General features: G+C 32.3%; 1 protein-coding gene across 2 annotated transcripts in view; it reads right to left on the reverse strand.

The window, feature by feature from the left end:
- Positions 1–16,912, reverse strand: part of LOC126735884 (cytochrome P450 4C1-like) — a 70,333-nt gene that overhangs the window by 15,052 nt on the left and 38,369 nt on the right. For both annotated transcript variants that reach the window (XM_050439982.1, XM_050439981.1), the window contains exons 5-9: positions 9,878–9,953; positions 9,649–9,775; positions 9,391–9,564; positions 3,479–3,547; positions 3,252–3,423 (exon numbers count right to left, since the gene is read on the reverse strand). In XM_050439982.1, the coding sequence (XP_050295939.1) occupies positions 3,252–3,423; positions 3,479–3,547; positions 9,391–9,564; positions 9,649–9,775; positions 9,878–9,953 (618 nt within the window). The remainder of the gene's footprint in view (positions 1–3,251; positions 3,424–3,478; positions 3,548–9,390; positions 9,565–9,648; positions 9,776–9,877; positions 9,954–16,912) is intronic.

A 16,912-nucleotide genomic window follows, 5' to 3' on the forward strand; every position in this document is an offset into this window, starting at 1 on the left:
TTACAGTTAGGCAGACCTCAGGGATAAAAAAGGAAATTGTTGAGTCTGATATTCGGAACAAATACATCAACGAACGATAGGATTTACCAATCGCTAAAAATCTTTAAGTGCAATACAATTTAACTTTTGCTGGTATAGAACATCGAAAATTTGCATCAGTTTTAGAAATCAGCTTAAAAAAAGAATTTAGCTACTTTATTTAAAAGGTAATCAAAATCAGGTTAATCCATACGTGTGAAATGTCGAAAAAGAACTCCGTCATCTGCCATAAGTTTATTAAGCAAATCGTTTTGGTTATCACCACTATTGACAAATAACTGCCTACGCCATATTGTGCATTTTCGTCTTTTTTGTTTTCGTGCTCTTAAAATTAAATAATAAGCCACGGCAGCAACCATTTGCAATAACATCTCGGAATTAATTAAAGTTAAAGAAACCATTCGCAATAGGTGTAAAGGCAGTAGTCGCATGCTGCAATGATTGCTACCAGCCGCTTGCGACGAATACGGCCGGCTAACCATAAAATCATCGCATGCGGCCGACAACTGGATTGCCTATGGTTGCCTCAGTGTAATGCCGCCTTAACATGTTATCCTCCATTTTATCTTAATTTGTAAATAGACGTACTTACTTGCTTTCTTGTTAGTTAAATGTAAATATTTCTGAAACAGTTGAGTTTCGAGATAAGGTGTATTATACGAAACTTGCTTGTAATTAAAATCGACGGGTCCGAGCGTTTTCTCAAAAAATCATGTCTCTAATTTTTATCGAATTCATGCGGAACTTTAGGCGGTCACTGTATGTGTATATGTCCCTGCTCACCGACTTAAAAATCGTGTTTTTTGACAAATAAAAATTCATATATTTGGCTGTATGGGTAGCGAAAAGATGAAATTTGGCATGTCACCTCTTAATACATTGGGGATGATGGGTCCGTAAACGATTTTTTTTCCGGAAGCCACAAAAGCGGTAGCAAGTTAAAGTAAAAAATTCGTAAAAATTCCTTTCTCCGGCGAAAACTCAAATTTACAGCCTTTAAACGACTTGAAATTTTTAGGACATAAGGGTTCATGGGGGCTTAAGAACTGTATAATTTTTAGGTCAGATCCGTATACAGGGTGCGTAATTAGAGACGATCAAAATAGAGTAAAAAAAAATTCAAACTGATCCAGAGGCTAAAAGATCATTTTTATAAAAAAAGTTTTTCTGAGAAAAGACTTAGTTTTATAAGAGAAATGACATATTTTGAGATTTTTTTTTTAAAAACATTTTTTAGCGAGTTCCGGCATTTTTAGTTTTTTGCAAAACGATACTTATTTCGGAAAAAAAGTTTTTATGAAAAAATAGCTTTATTTTTTGTCTTGCAAACGCCATACAACCAAAATTTTTGCGAACCATATAGGGTGAGCAATAATAAATTTTCCCTATGAATTATATTTAATAACTTTTTAGAGGTGGCACTTGGAGATTTCATACTTTACTACTTTTTAGAACCTATTTTGATACACTCTACAATCATCTACGTAGAGTAGTTTTTTGCTCTACACCTTTTTTAACTTTGACGCTTTTATTACCGTTTTTCATTAAAATGCCATTTTTTATGAAAGACCCCAAAAATCGCTCCGTGGAATGCTGTACCCTCCCAGTGCGGGGCTATCAGGGTACAATAAGTAAGTGGTCCGGAACATAATGTAAAAGTATAGGGAGTATAGGCGTGTCAACCAGCCTATGACGTTTCCCGCGTGATTGACAATTAATGGCGGAAATTTCTTTGTTTCATTTTTTATTTTGAAAATTAGAGGCTTAAAATGGGTGGAAATAATCTGGAAATGCTAGTGAATAATTTCTAAAGCTTTACATTTTCCGAATATGGGCATATCAATTGGGGAAATTGTGTATTAGGCCAGGAAAATTCGGCAAAGTTTTGACGTCTTACAAAAAAGTCCTTTTTTCTAGCCAAACAATAGAAGGCCAAACCGGGAGGATCAAATGAAAAGTGGCGGGTTTTATTCATTTAAAAATAATGGGATTTATGTGGATCGTATTGATACATTTAAATTAAAATATGGATTTTGGTATTAAGTGAGTTTTAGGATGTTGGAAAAATTATAAAAATTATGTGAAAATATATAATTATAGATTTGAGATTGATATAGGATACAATTCATTTATTTTAAAAATTATGGATTTTAGAGTCACGTGATCATCATAACTTTTTTGCTATTGATCCAATTGCATTAAAATTTGGTATTTGGTGTTTATTAAGTGTACAAATATCTAAATAAAGATTTAAAATATTCAGTTTTACGAATTTATTTGGTATACAAATATCATTTATTCATACATTTTTAAAATATTGAGTTTTAAGGTTACATGACTGTCAAAACTTTCTTCCTGTTTGTCCTATTTGATTGAAATTTGGTATTTGGGGTTTATTTAGGATGCAACTAATAAATGTTGATAGATATTTGACATATAACACATTATGTTGACAAACAACTCGACTATATAACACATTATAGTTCTCTGAAGCATGATACCCTAACAACTGGTCCTCTCTTTCCTTGGCATATAACCGTTAACCCCTTCGACTGACCAGACCTAAATACACCTGATAATTTTTGTTTTTTTTTAAGAATTCCTTTATAACCGTTCACAGATAAGACCTAAAGGTTCCAAACTGGTCCCCACGGACCAAAAATATAGCAGCAAAGCGACTATACTTGTTCTAAATGCTCCGGCATGTCTAAACGAGCCTGTCGTAAATATATTGAAAACCTGATCGATAATTAATTGCCTTCACTAATATGCTATCGGCAAGTCCATATACGAAATGTACAAAAGTCATTTCAACACTTTTTTTTAAAAACTGTTCGTCAGCAATACTAATATTATTAGTTCATTTCCTGGTTACCTTTTCGTACTATGATAGTACTGTAGAATTGGTACAGTAAATCGAAATTTTACTTGTATAATTAAGTGTGAATGAGTTCGCTTGAGTGGTTAGTTGTTCCGTTTTTAATTACAAACAATATTTTCACTTTTTATTTTTCATTCCTTATTTTTTTTATCTTTGATTTTGTTGTTGCCTTGCTCTAAAAAAGCTACGTTTGGATAAATACTATTTTTTATTTCTATTGCTTTCCTTTATTTTTCCGATTAAAACTATCCCTTGCATAAAACATGTTTTGCAAATACACTTAACAATCAGTTTTTGGCTGTTAGTTAAATAAATTACACAAAATATTTACCTATTTCCACATCTTCTTCAAGATATCTGCCTAAAAATGGAACGAAGCAAAAGAATCTTAAAACTTCCTTAACAACTCTGTCTAGATATTCCATTTCATTAATATCTTTTGGGGTGATTTTTCTAAATGGGTCATCTGCAAATATGTGGTCTAACTCTTCCTGGACGCGTTTCTAAATTAAAAAAAAAATCAGTTGCAATAATTATTTGAAATTAAAGTAAACTTACTAAAATATCAGGATAATTTCCTAATGCAACAAAAGCGAATGTTAGAGTGGCAACTGTCGTGTCCTGTCCCTAAAAAAATATTAGAGTATTAGTTTCGATAATATAATAAGATCATTTGGTAAGTATATAATAAACCAAGATGGTAAAGTTAATGAAAATATTAGAATTCACAAAGCAATAATATATTTTTTGTGATAATATAAAAGTAAAAGTAAAAAATTGATTGTGTTACTAGTTATAGTACAGTCGTGCTATCATTAGAAAATGGTCGAATGGATGCAAAAATTAGATAGAGGATGAAATTTTGACAATAAGTTGTATGGGTTGAGAGAGTGCAAAAATCAAAAATGCTAACAAAATTCCGAGAGCTTTTTTTAGGGGATGATTGGGGATGGTCTTGGATTGGCGCTACCCCTTTGACTCCATGAGATAAATTGTTTAGAAAAATCAGAGCTACCTTTTCTTCCACAGAGCCGAATTCATGTGAGTTGATTTAGAGGGTGCAAAAACGGGGTGAAGTATTGACAAATTGGTTTTAAATTAATAACTTTCTTGGAAAAAATCCCAAGAATTTTGTTAAAATAGCAAAGTTATAGACTATGCAAAAAAAATTTGGCACCCCAAAAAAATTATCAAAAAGTCCAAAAATTTTGAAATAACTCGAAAACTATACACCAAAGAAAAAAGTGTTGGATGTAAAGGTGGAGAAAAATTTTACCTTCAATTTGATAGTAAAAGCAACCCTCACTCCGTACGTAAACCACCCTTATGGGGGGTGAAAAATTTTGAAAACCTTTTTTGGAGAAACTATCGACTGTACGATGTTGCTTCTACGCAACAAATTGAAGCAAAAAGTCTAAGCTATCATTTCTTCCACAGCAAAGAGATGATAAATTACATTTTAAGAGCTGTAAAATTAAGGGGCGCATATTAGAAACTAGTTTTTTCGAGTTCTATTCGGGTAAGAATTTTTTCAATCAATCAATCAATCAATATATGCTTTAGTGTCATAAAAGGTTTTGTAAATTTGTTGACAAAGCTGTAAAGAAGAAAAACATATACACAAACATGTAAAAAGGTTATATAGCATGCTATGGTCCATCATCCTAAAGGCATTCTGCTTCCATGAATATGGTTTACCTATACCGGTAAAACCAACAACATCCCCATTCTTCAGAAATACTCCTCCAAGACTCTGAACCAAAACATACAAGCTAATGTAATGTCAAGAGTATCAATATGTATAACACAAGCAGATATTATTCCCTTCCGAAATATACAATTTTATTAAATGTAAAACTGTAAAAAAAATAACCACAGAAATAAATTAGGCGAAATGATATGGTGTACAAAATATAAAGAATATACCTAAAGTACTGCAAGAAAAAGGTAAAAATGACTAAAATCTATCCGACAAAAATTCAGTTATTTCATAATAGCCCTTTGCAAGTAAGAGTTTTTTAACACGTTTTCTAAAAAGTTTCTAGTTACCTATACCTTTCAAATCTGCAGGAAGATGATTAAAGAGTTTTTTACCATCAAATATAAAAGTTCTTTTGATCAGTGAACTTGTAGGTATATGCAAGAGCGCATCATTAGCTCGTCGACTGCTATATTCATGCCTATTAGTTGTGCTTACATTTCTAAATTTCTTATGAACGAGGCAAACAGATTCCAATATAAATAAGGCAGGAAGGATTAGGATTTTATGAGTGATAAATAGCTGTTTGCAAGACTCTCTCATACTCACATTACACAGACGTCGGATCGCTCTCTTTTGCAAAACAAAAACACTATTAAATAGTTAATGTGTGCATGCACCCCAGAAACACAAACCATACCTTAAATGGGACTCAATTAAAGAAAAATAAATATTTCTCGCCATGTCAAAATCAACCTCTCCTGCGACCACTTTAAGAGCATAACAATTTGCTGATATTTTTCTACACAACTGCATGATATAGCTCTCAAATTTTAGTTTATTATCAATAAATAAACTTAAAAATTCATTTTCGTCCTTGTCCATTCAAGTTGTCTAGAATGTGATTTTCCAAAAACACATTATTTAAATTGCATTTAAAATTCATAACACTAGTTTTTGAAATATTTAAACACAGTTTGTTGGAATCACACCATTTCTTGATTTCAATAATATCTCTGTTAACTGTGGTATTTAGATTCATCGCACTCGTGTCATGTCATAAAATTGTTGAATCATCCGCTAACTGAATGAATTTACCTGAGATCCTAAGATTGGCCATGTCATTAATATAAACGAGGAATAGTGGCCCAAGAACTGAACCCTGAGGAACACCTACACAAGCTGCTCCCTTGAAAGGGCACCATCCACAGAAACCCTCTGCACTCTAGTATGCAAATAAGACCCAAACCACTGAAGAGCCAGACCCCTGAATCCATACCGCTCAAGCTTCCACAGCAGTATTTCGTGACTAACACAGTCAAATGCTTTGGTCAAGTCACAAAACACTGCTGCAGCAATATCACCACTGTTCAAGCTCAAAAATTAGGACTCAAAGAATGAAAAGATTGCATCTGATGTTCCCTTGGCACTTTGAAACCCAAATTGCTCCGATCTTATAATTTGCTTTTCAGCAAAATATGACATAAGTCGCTTTTTAACCAATTTCTCGATGATTTTTCAGAGGTTGGAAAGTAATGCTATTGGTCTGTACGAAGAGGGCCATTCTGAAGCTCCCCCCTTAAACAAAGGCATAATTCTGGCTACTTTAAGACAATTGGGAAATTGGCCATTATTGAAAAAATGATTAATTACAGGTACAAGTACCTCCAGTGCCGAATCAGGTAAATTGAAAAATAACCGTACATTAAGTTCATCATAGCCAGACGTATTTTTCTTCTTTATCTCCTTTAGAGTAGACTTAAGCTCAACTGGATCAGTTGACAAAAAGTAGAAAGAATCTGGTCTAGCCCTATACTCAAAAATTTTTTTTTGAAAGTTGGAAAATTCTTACCCGAAGATATAACTTTTTCTAAACAATTTATCTCATGGAGTCAAAGTTGTAAGACCATCCCCAATCATTCCATAAAAAAAAACCCTCGGAAATTTTATTCGCATTTTTGGTTTTTGCACTCACTCGACCCATACAACTTATTGTCAAAATTTCATCCTCCATCTAATTTTTGCATCCATTCGACCATTTTTAATGACAGCACGACTGTACTTAAGATTGTGTTTAATAAAACATTAGGAGCAGACGGCAGTAGTCTTTGTATTAGCTGTAGATAATTATAAGTCATGGTGCAAAAAATGTGCTTGAAGATTTAGTGGTAGCAGCAATTAGAGAGATACTTGGCGCAGTGGAGCACCATATACTGCTAATAATTTTTTGATACCGTTTGTGGTAATATTATTTGAGAAGCATTGTTCCTCATTAAATACTTTAGGTGCACCTCTGATGTCACTGCTCTTTTTAAAAAATTTAATGGCCTTTGCCTTGTTTTTATTAAAGAGAGCAAATATCATGTCAAAGCATGCGAAAAAAAAAGTGTGGTTTAACAGTGATATGATTATTAAAACTTTTTGAAGAGTATACTACGAGACGGAAATAATAATTGTCAGTGACTCATTGTTAGCATTAGGGCCGCAAAGACGTTTTAGGGGCGAGAGGAGTGGATTCCAGCGGCGGCGTATGCATTTTTTTAAAAATGAATATACCTACTATTTAGGTCGAGTTTAGGTAATTAATAGAACTTTTTTAAAAAATTAAAAATTTTGTTTCTAGTATAAGTAATTTTGCATAAAATATCCCTGATATTTTGCTCAATTTAGCACTTGGGTTCTTATAAATTATCGGCCAATAATTGGAACACATACATGGCGGCGTTTTTTGCTATTGCAAAAAATACTAATAGAAAAAAGATAAAATAAAAGGTATAGTGTCTAAGGTTTATTAGTCTATAACAACTAATGTGAATGGGGAAGACAAGAGGCACTTTTAAAAATAAATTTAATCCACAGGGTGCTTTAAAATTGACTAAACAAAATATGACAAGATGATTTATTATTGACTGGACACAACCTATTATTTTTTAAATTTGTCATTCACTATCTGAGGTTTCATAAGAATTTAAAGAAGAATTATAATATACACTACCTATATGTGTACTAATTAGGCGACGGCCTTTGCCAGAAGGAGCTTTCAAACCCGTGGAAAGCCCATCCAAAAAGGCTTGCCGCGAATTTATGACATTTAAGTCCTGCTATACTTTTGCACGGGTGTGTCCTTCATTCATCCATGTTTCATCGGTGTAATAAATGTTTCTTCCTTCGCGCCGATGTTCACGAATTTCTTTTAAATATTTCCTTCATCACAATTCGATTTAATTTTTTTCTATTAAAAACTTTTGCGGTTCCTTTTTAAATATCGAAAATTCAACTCATGCAATGTTCGCTTTAAAACACCAAAAGATATTTTGGGTAAAGAATTATCAGCAGTAAGTTCTGTTTTAATTTTCTTTATTGTTGGTATCTCGTTCCTAAAGAACAAACTGTGCACTTTCCGGCGAATGGCATATTTTACGTAATCATCTAGCACAATCTTTTTTCTGCCTCTTGTCTCCACTTGCTTTTCTTCTTTAGCTTTAAGACATCTAAAAACTGTCCTGGAACTTAATTTTGTTAAATTCCCGCATAATTTTGCCGCGTCCTCAACAGACAAATCTGGATTTCTAACACGAACACTTTCATATATAGTTTTCACTAACTGATGTTCGCCAGAAGTCAAATATTGCCTTTTTGCTTTTTTAGCAGGCGGACCAGAACTTGACGAAGCTTCGTCTTCCATTTTATAAAAAAATTATTTTACTTAAAATACCTATTTATTACAAATTACTCAAAATATTTATCAGAATAAACCCCCAAACGCGTCTATGGAATGAAAGAGCAACAAATGCAGGTATCTTGGCTAAGCGTTGCCATTCTGCTAAAATTAAAGGCTGGTTTGATTGCTGCTCCATTTACCGCGATTATAGATTTACCGTGAGAGAAAAAAACAAGTAATAAACTTGGCAACTGCGCGCCGCGCAAAGACTTACTAAGTACAACGTTCGACCAGATCAGCGAGGTCACACCATTAGAGTAAGTGACATTTTGCAAGCTATCAATAGATTTTGTATAGTGGCAATTAAACATTATTTTAAGCCACTCTAGTTGTGTTGCTTGTTGGTCGTTTGTGATGTCACTGACAAATATTTCTGTCTCGTTATATATACAGATCGTGTTATCGTGAGCTACGTATTACCCAAAATAATGGCAACACCGCTTGGTTGCGGCTTGCAGACGCAACCAAGCGAGTTTTTGAGCGTTATTTTCACTACACAGTTTGTTCATTTACACAGTTTGTTTTTTTCACTATGGCTGTTTATACCCCTTCCGAAAGAGTTCAACTAATTAAATAGTTTTATGGAGGCAATTCGGCAGTACAATGTAGAGACTTGTTTTCAGTGACATTTGAGAATAGACCGATTCCTTGTGCAAAAATGTTTTTAAATGTGGTTACAAATTTTCAGACATCTTTTTGTTTTCAAGACTGTAAAAAATGCCACACAAAACGTCAAGAACCACCTGTTGAAGTGGTCCAGGATATAGAACTGCTGGAAAAAATGGTTTGCACTATCCTAGATCTTGATTCGACACGGTCCACTAGAAGTGTTGCAGCGTTAAATTGATGCTGGAAACAATGTTGCACTAAAACAAGCATCTCAAAGGATTCCAATAGCTGAACAAGGTAAAGTTTCCTCAACATACATAATATACATGAGATATAAAACCTGCCTGGTTTAAGATATTATAATAAATTTCAGATTCTTCATTATACTTCTTTAACGGTGGCATAGATTTTAGAGAATAAAATCAAGGCCGCACTACTTACCCCAAATAAAAATGTGTTCACTTCATGTTCAATTTCAGTATCGGTGAAATTGTTATTTTCCTGATGAACCAGCAGCATATCAAGGAAAGAAACTTTTTGTTTCCTGCCCAGTTCATCTTCCACAAGGAGTTCGTTTTTATTTTTTTGGAAATATTCTTTTCTTTGTGTTATCACCTACAAAAAAATATTATTACTTTAAATTAAAAGCGGCATTAAAAGCTTCCGTTAAGCGATCATAAAAAGTTACGTCTTACTTACTTTTTTATTAAAGCTATGAATTATGTCTAAGGCCTTTTGAGATTTTCTTCCCTGTTTCGTAAATCTAAATATCAGGTCGTTTTGGAGTAACAAATTTTTTATACGAGAGCAAGCAATTTCACAGAAACTAAAAAAATATGAGATTTAAATTAATTTTAATAGAGATAAACATATAACCTTAAGGTTATTTGTTTATCTCTTATCTCTAAAGTTATTTTTTAACACTTACTCGCTTAAAGCATTGGCGTATTCGGTTCCTTCATTTCCACTTTCTAGTAGGTGTAATTTCACACCCATAGCAGTTTCTAGAAATAAGACATAATTTTATATACAGTTTTTTTAAAAAGGTGGCAATACATTTAAATTTTGTAACTAAAAACTAAGTTTAAATAAATGAATTGTGTTTTGAATATTTATATTTCTTTTCAAAAGTTATAATCAGATTTTATTTTCATATAAGTAACCTTTGAAATCTCTAAAAAAAGATTTATATAAACAAGCCTCAACCCAAGCAAGCCTTCATATATAAGGATTGTTAAATATATATTTATTCAACGATTTTTTAGCAACTTTTTGGTTTTGGTATATTTATCAACCATATATTTATTTAACTGTAGAGTATACGTATATCATATGCTATTCTGTTTACAAAAGGGAGATTGCGACATTTAAGAAAATTTGCACAGGATTTACGTATCTAATTGAAATGAAACTCGAATATTACACCTCAAATATTTCATAAAATGACCCCGATATCACATATATGCCATTGTGTAGCATATGATTTACTTTTTATACACGTATAATATATCTTATAAAATTATAAAATCTAGAAAAAGTAGGAAATGCATTAACGTATATGAGACACAATAATTATACCAAATAAGGTATACAAATAAAAGAAACTCAGAAATACAAATTTGCTCAAAACTAAATAAGGATTTAAAAAATAGAATATATTTTAGAAAAATGTAACGTTGAATTTTTTTTTATTTAAAAATATTTACGATAAACCCCTTATGGACGTCACTGGTAAAAATTATTTTTTTTCTTATACGTCGAAAAATGCTCCCTGATACATAAAATACATCTGCAAATTTGAAGAAAAAATATCTAGATTTGTAGTAAAGTTATTTAAAAAAAAAACTTTTTTTAAAGGTTTAACACCCCGAAGTTCAGTATATTTCGGTGCAATTTGTTTAATAACCACTTCAAACAAAAGGTCCATGAACTTTGAATATCATCCTTATCATTTTTTAAATTCATCTTAATATGAATTGTTGAGTTCGTTGCCAAGTTGCTAAGTTTTTGGTCATTACAGTATGACGTATTAAGATATTATTTAATAATGTAAATCAATTAAGTATAAATTTGATTTAGTTATACAGGATGTTTGAAAAATAGACGCAGATATTTCAATAGGTGAGTTCTTACAATTCCATGATATCCTAATAATTTTTCATTATTATTAAAAAAAAAATTACTCGATTCTTTTAAAATCTGGCAGTCTTACTTTTTGTATTAAGAGGCTAATTTAGCCCTAATTAGATTAAAATTATAAGGTCCAGTGGCGTCTCGGAGGACATCTTAGCAAATATTATTGACAAAAAAATGTACGCCACTGCCTTTTTTTAACTTTAAATATTTGTTGATTAAACATTTCAAAATACAACTTTTTCGCCTCTTGTATTTTTTGCGTGTGATTTTTTTACTAAAAATTAATAAACCAATTTTATCCAGTGACATGCAATAAAACTGTATAATTTTTTTTTCAGATAAAAAAAAATACAAGAGGCTAAAAAATTGTATTTTTAAATGCTTAATCAAACAACAAATATTAAAGTTGAAAAAAGGAAGTGGCGTAAATTTTTTTGCTCTGTAACTCACACTCTGTAACTGAACACTCTGTATTGTTGGGACTTTTGCCTCTTTGAATGTATTTTATCCAGGGTGTGACACTTAATTGAAATACGTGGTATTTATTTTCTTAGATTTTTTAAAATTAAAAACCAAGTAGAGCCGTTCTGAAACAATTTAAATCAAGGTAATATACTTTGTAATAGCTCATCATAATATGAGAATAATCCCAAGCCGACAACGATTCTGTTGGGTAAATTGACTTATGTTAAACCTCATGAGTTCTGGGCCTACCTCGTTGGCAAATAGCATAAACCTGTATGGCATTTTATTATATCCTCTAAATGATTATGGCAAACAAATCATGAAGATCTTTGGTTCGCTAAAGATACTACTTTTGTGAAATATTTTTCGATCAGGTTATGTAGATATTTGTCTTCCTGTAGCATTAAAATAAAGATCATAATAGTTTCGCGATCTTCAAGCTGTATTTCGAACAGCATATCTTGCAGAAATATGGTCTTATAATATATCTTATAGTGTAATAATGGAAGATCAACTTATTAGAATTATTGCTTCTTCTCTCTTATAAGCAGATATCAAATTATCTTTAAGCAAATATTGGTATTATTATATCCTTTTTGGTATAAAGAAACTGCTCTTATTATTTCTTTTTCATTAAAAAGTATCTACGAGCCCTAACAACTATATATTTGGACAAACTAAAATACACATGTAATTTAATTTTTAATATACTTCTATTTTTTAAACTTTCTTTTTTTAATGTAATATTGTTTAAACAGTTAATTAATAACAAAATCGATTCATTAGGAACGCAAAAGCACAAAATATCTATTCTAACACACCAAATTATTTAAAAAATGCTAATATTGGGTGGCAACTAAATAATGGGACAGTATCACGAGTTAAAAATGATACCAGATAAGACAAGTTGGCTGCAAAACCAATTAATGAACAATGTTGCCAGGGGCGACAGACACGTTTGTTTATTTTGAAATTGCTTCGCTGTCAGTTTGGGTAACTCAAACACTTCTTTATTAATTAAAATGGTGCGTGGTATCTCGACAAATTCAAAAATTCGCGAGTTGGTGGTTAAAAATTATTCCCGAAACAAAAGAATACGTGAAGTGGCGGATGAACTAAATATTCCTAAAAGTACTGTGTTTAATATAATAAAGCATTATGGAGAAACTGGAGGAATTTTACATAAGAAAAGGAATAGCCCAGGTCTCCCAAAATTAGTTTCTGATAGGGATAAAAGAATGCTTGTTAAATTATGCAAAAAAGGTCGAAGAAATACGGTACGGCAGGTAACGGCAGAATGGAATCATGAAACTGGGCATAATTTGTCAAGAGAATGTTGTCGCAAGTGGATTCATAAATGCGGATTGAAGTTTTACAAGGTTATTGCAGATCTTACATTAAACAACAGACTTTTTTAATACATTTTTCTTATAGGCAAAGGAAAAACTGCTTTTAACAGCAAAACAAAAAAAAGCCAGGCTGATATGGGCAAAATCTAAATTGTCCTGGTCAGTAGAAGATTGGTCCCGCGTAATTTTTAGCGATGAATCCAAATTCGACGTATGTGTTGGTGATTACCGAAAACGTGTGATTCGCACAAAAGATGAGGCTTTCCATAAGGACTGTTTAAAACGCACCGTAAAGTTTCCTAAAGGAATAATGATTTGGGGTTGCATGACACTTGGAGGATTAGGGTGTTTTGAGTTTATAGAGGGCACCGTAAATGCTGCAAAATATCGACAAATTCTACAAAATAGCCTACTTCCAAGTATCGCGAAATTAACAGTTAATGAAAATTACATATTTCAGCAGGATGAGGCTGCATGTCATACGGCCAAAACTACAAAAAAGTGGTTTGGGGACCACCACATACACTGCCTTTCTTGGCCTTCTAACAGCCCAGAACCTTAATGTCATTGAAACAGTATGGCATAAAATGAAACAGACATTAAGGAACAACCCTCAAAGAACATTGCCAGAACTTAAGGCCAAAATAAAGCAGATTTGGAATGAATTTACCCCCGAACAGTGTAAGGCCTCAGTCCAATCAATGCCCAAAAGAATTATTCAAGCAGTTATATAATCTAAGGGCGATGTTACTCCAATTTAAAAATTGAAGTTCGTGTTTGTCCCATTATTTAGTTGCCACCCAATATTAGCATTTTTTAAATAATTTGGTGTGTTAGAATATATATTTTGTGTTTTTGCGTTCCTAATGAATCTATTCTGTTATTAATTAACTGTTTAAAAAATATTACATTAAAAAAAGCAAGTTTAGAAAATAGAAGTATATTAAAAATTAAATTACATGTGTATTTTAGTTTGTTCCAATATATAGTTGTTAGGGCTCGTATAACCAAAATAAAAATCAAAGATAGCGAAGCAAAAATACAGTGCTTTCATTTCAAAACGATCCACCCTTAATACCTTTCTTAAAAAAAAAAAAAAACACGTCAAATTAGATATACAGGGGGACGTTTAATTATGCATTTACTGAAGTTCTGTCAATCACCTCCTCACCTCCAGCTAACCTCACTTTAATATGTCAAATGGGAACCCCCATCCTCCGTACGAACATTGGCAAGGGTCTGCCCGCTAATTTCTCTGCATTCTTGAAATATTCTATTTTTTAAATTCTCAATACTCTCAGGTGGGGTTTTATAAACTTTGCTTTTTAAGTAGCCCTAAAGAAAAAAGTCTAGTGGGGTTAGGACCGGAGACCGCGCAGGCCATTCGATTGCACGACGTCTGCCAATCCACTTTTCTCGAAAATTTTCATCAAGCCACACTCGAACTACCAAAATGTAGTGCGCGGGAGCTCCATCCTGCTGAAAATGTATATTATTTTCATTCAATAATATAGCACCATGTTGATCTATTTGATTTTCCATAGATTGGATGATGGAAGGGTATATTGCATTTTCTAAAAGGTTTTAAATACATTTCGCCAGTTAAATTTTCTTCCAAAAAAAATGGCCCGATTATTTAATTTCCATAAATTCCTGCCCAAACATTAATTTTTTGAGAATATTGGGTATGGCCTTCCCGAAAAACATGCGGATTTTCATTATCCCAGTATCTATAGTTATGTCTGTTCACCAGGCCATTTAAAAAAAAGGTCGATTTGTCACTGAAGCAAATGTTCTTCAATAAATGGGGATCGTCGTTAATTCGCTGGCACATCACTTCACAAAATTGAATTCTCCTATCAAAATCATCTTCTCCGAGTTCATGAAGAATATGAATTTTATAAGGAAAGAACTTATTTTTTTATAAAACTTTATGTACGGAACCAGTGGAAATATTTGTTAGTTTTGCGGCCTTTGGTATAGACAAAGTTGGATCCATAGCAAATTGTCCTAGTACTTCAACTTGGCATGCTTCATCGACAACTCTATTTTCATATTTTTTCTCATTGCAAATCGATCCCGTCTCTTCAAATTTTCGTATCAATTCTAATACGTATTTATGGCTCACGTTTTTATCGGAAAACAGGCAAATAACACAATGGACATTCGACACACTCCCGAAGCTTCCCCCGAAGCGACTCCACGAGCGCCCGAACAGGGTGACCTCGACACTCGGAAATACTCGATTATGTTGAGACGAGAGAGACAACAAATCGGAAATTACTTACCAGAATACGTACCGAAAAAACCTTTCGCGACACTGAATTATCGGGGTTGGGTTGGGTTGGTTGGGACTGAGCTGGGTTGGTAGTGATTTTTTTTTATAAAAAAAGGCGCTGGGTGCAAAAAGGACCTGTTGGGTGAATAATCATTTTTCATAAGAAAAACTGATCAAAATCAAATGATTAAGTCTCCGACAACGAATTTATAATAAATACGACATACATTAACTTTTGTAACTGTTTAATTTTTTAAATTCGTACAAAAAAAACGGCGTTCGATAGGATAGTAAACTGTTACGCCAGGGGTAATTATTTAATATAGTCACTTTTTTTTAAACGATTTAAGAAAAAATAAAATTGAAATTTTTGGTCTCCGATAATGAAATTATGATGAATACGACATTCACTATCCTATGTACCTGTCTTTTTTTTAATCTTGAAAATGGGTAGTCGATAAGAGAGTAAACTGTTACCGTAATTTGTATAGATTCCAGCCCTGACAAAACTCAACAATATGAATGAAAACTTGGCTCAATCTAAGAACCTGATATTCTCTAAGAACCTGTTTCTTTTCCTACTTATAAATATTATTAACTAATAACTCATTGCACTTTTTTACAACACCAATTCAGAAATAATGTTAGTCACAAATTACTTGATAGTAATAAGTGTGTGTATAAGTAAATTTAAAACTGTATAGTCTATAACAGTCCTTTTGGTTATTCAGTATGTTATATTTAAGCTGACACACTATAGTTTATAATCCAAATATCCTCGGAGGCATATGACTTCATCAAAATCATCCAGTTTCTCCAGCATATTATCCTAAATTGCACTTTTTCAAGTTTATTAGTCAAAAGTAGTAAATATAAACACTATCACCATACCTATGCAAGTCACAAATTAATAATTTTTGGCAAACTATCGATAAATATAAACTAATTATTGTAAGCACGACTCGAATGTAAACAAAATATAAATAATATGCCTATACCTAACCCTATTTTGTGTTAGATGACAACACTACAGCTATTTCGAATAAAAATTGGCTGACGTGTAAAAGACCCAACCGATCATACTCGAACGTTTAAAATATTTCGCGGGTATTGTGTCGAATGTCCATTATGTCGAATGACGATTGTGTCCAATGCACCCGTCTCTTTTTATCTTGATACCTTTCATTAAATGCTCTCGCGGTTCTGCGAGCACACCGATCTTGAGCTCCATAAAGGAAAATTATTTCTATTCTTTCGGCTAGCGTATACACCATTTTATTAACTCACTGTTTTAGCTAAAATTAAAAAATTGCACGCGTCTAACTTACAGTTTTAACAATAATAAATCGCCTGGTTTTTAAACGCCTTAAAAATGTAAGGTATTGCAGTGTTTTTTGTACATATTAGGTAGGTTTCCCAAAAAATATAAGTGAAATAAATACACATACAAAATTATAAGACTGCAAAGATTTTTGCAAAAAATTTGAAGACACTCTTTTTTCTCGCAAATAACGGTACACATTCTTTACTTAAAAAAATAAATAATGTGCTTGAACTAAATGTATTGTTTGTTACCACACATTTTAACTTCTAAATTGCTTGTATTTTTTTTTGATGATCTATTATAAAAAATGTAAGAATTTTAAAATGATGTAGGTACCAAACTAAAAGTATTCATTTAAAATACCAAAGTTTGGCGTAAATAAAATATTCATTATTTCTAGACATTTTTGCT

This window comes from Anthonomus grandis, chromosome 5 (assembly GCF_022605725.1).
Source record: "Anthonomus grandis grandis chromosome 5, icAntGran1.3, whole genome shotgun sequence".
Classification (NCBI taxonomy): Eukaryota; Metazoa; Arthropoda; class Insecta; order Coleoptera; family Curculionidae; genus Anthonomus; species Anthonomus grandis.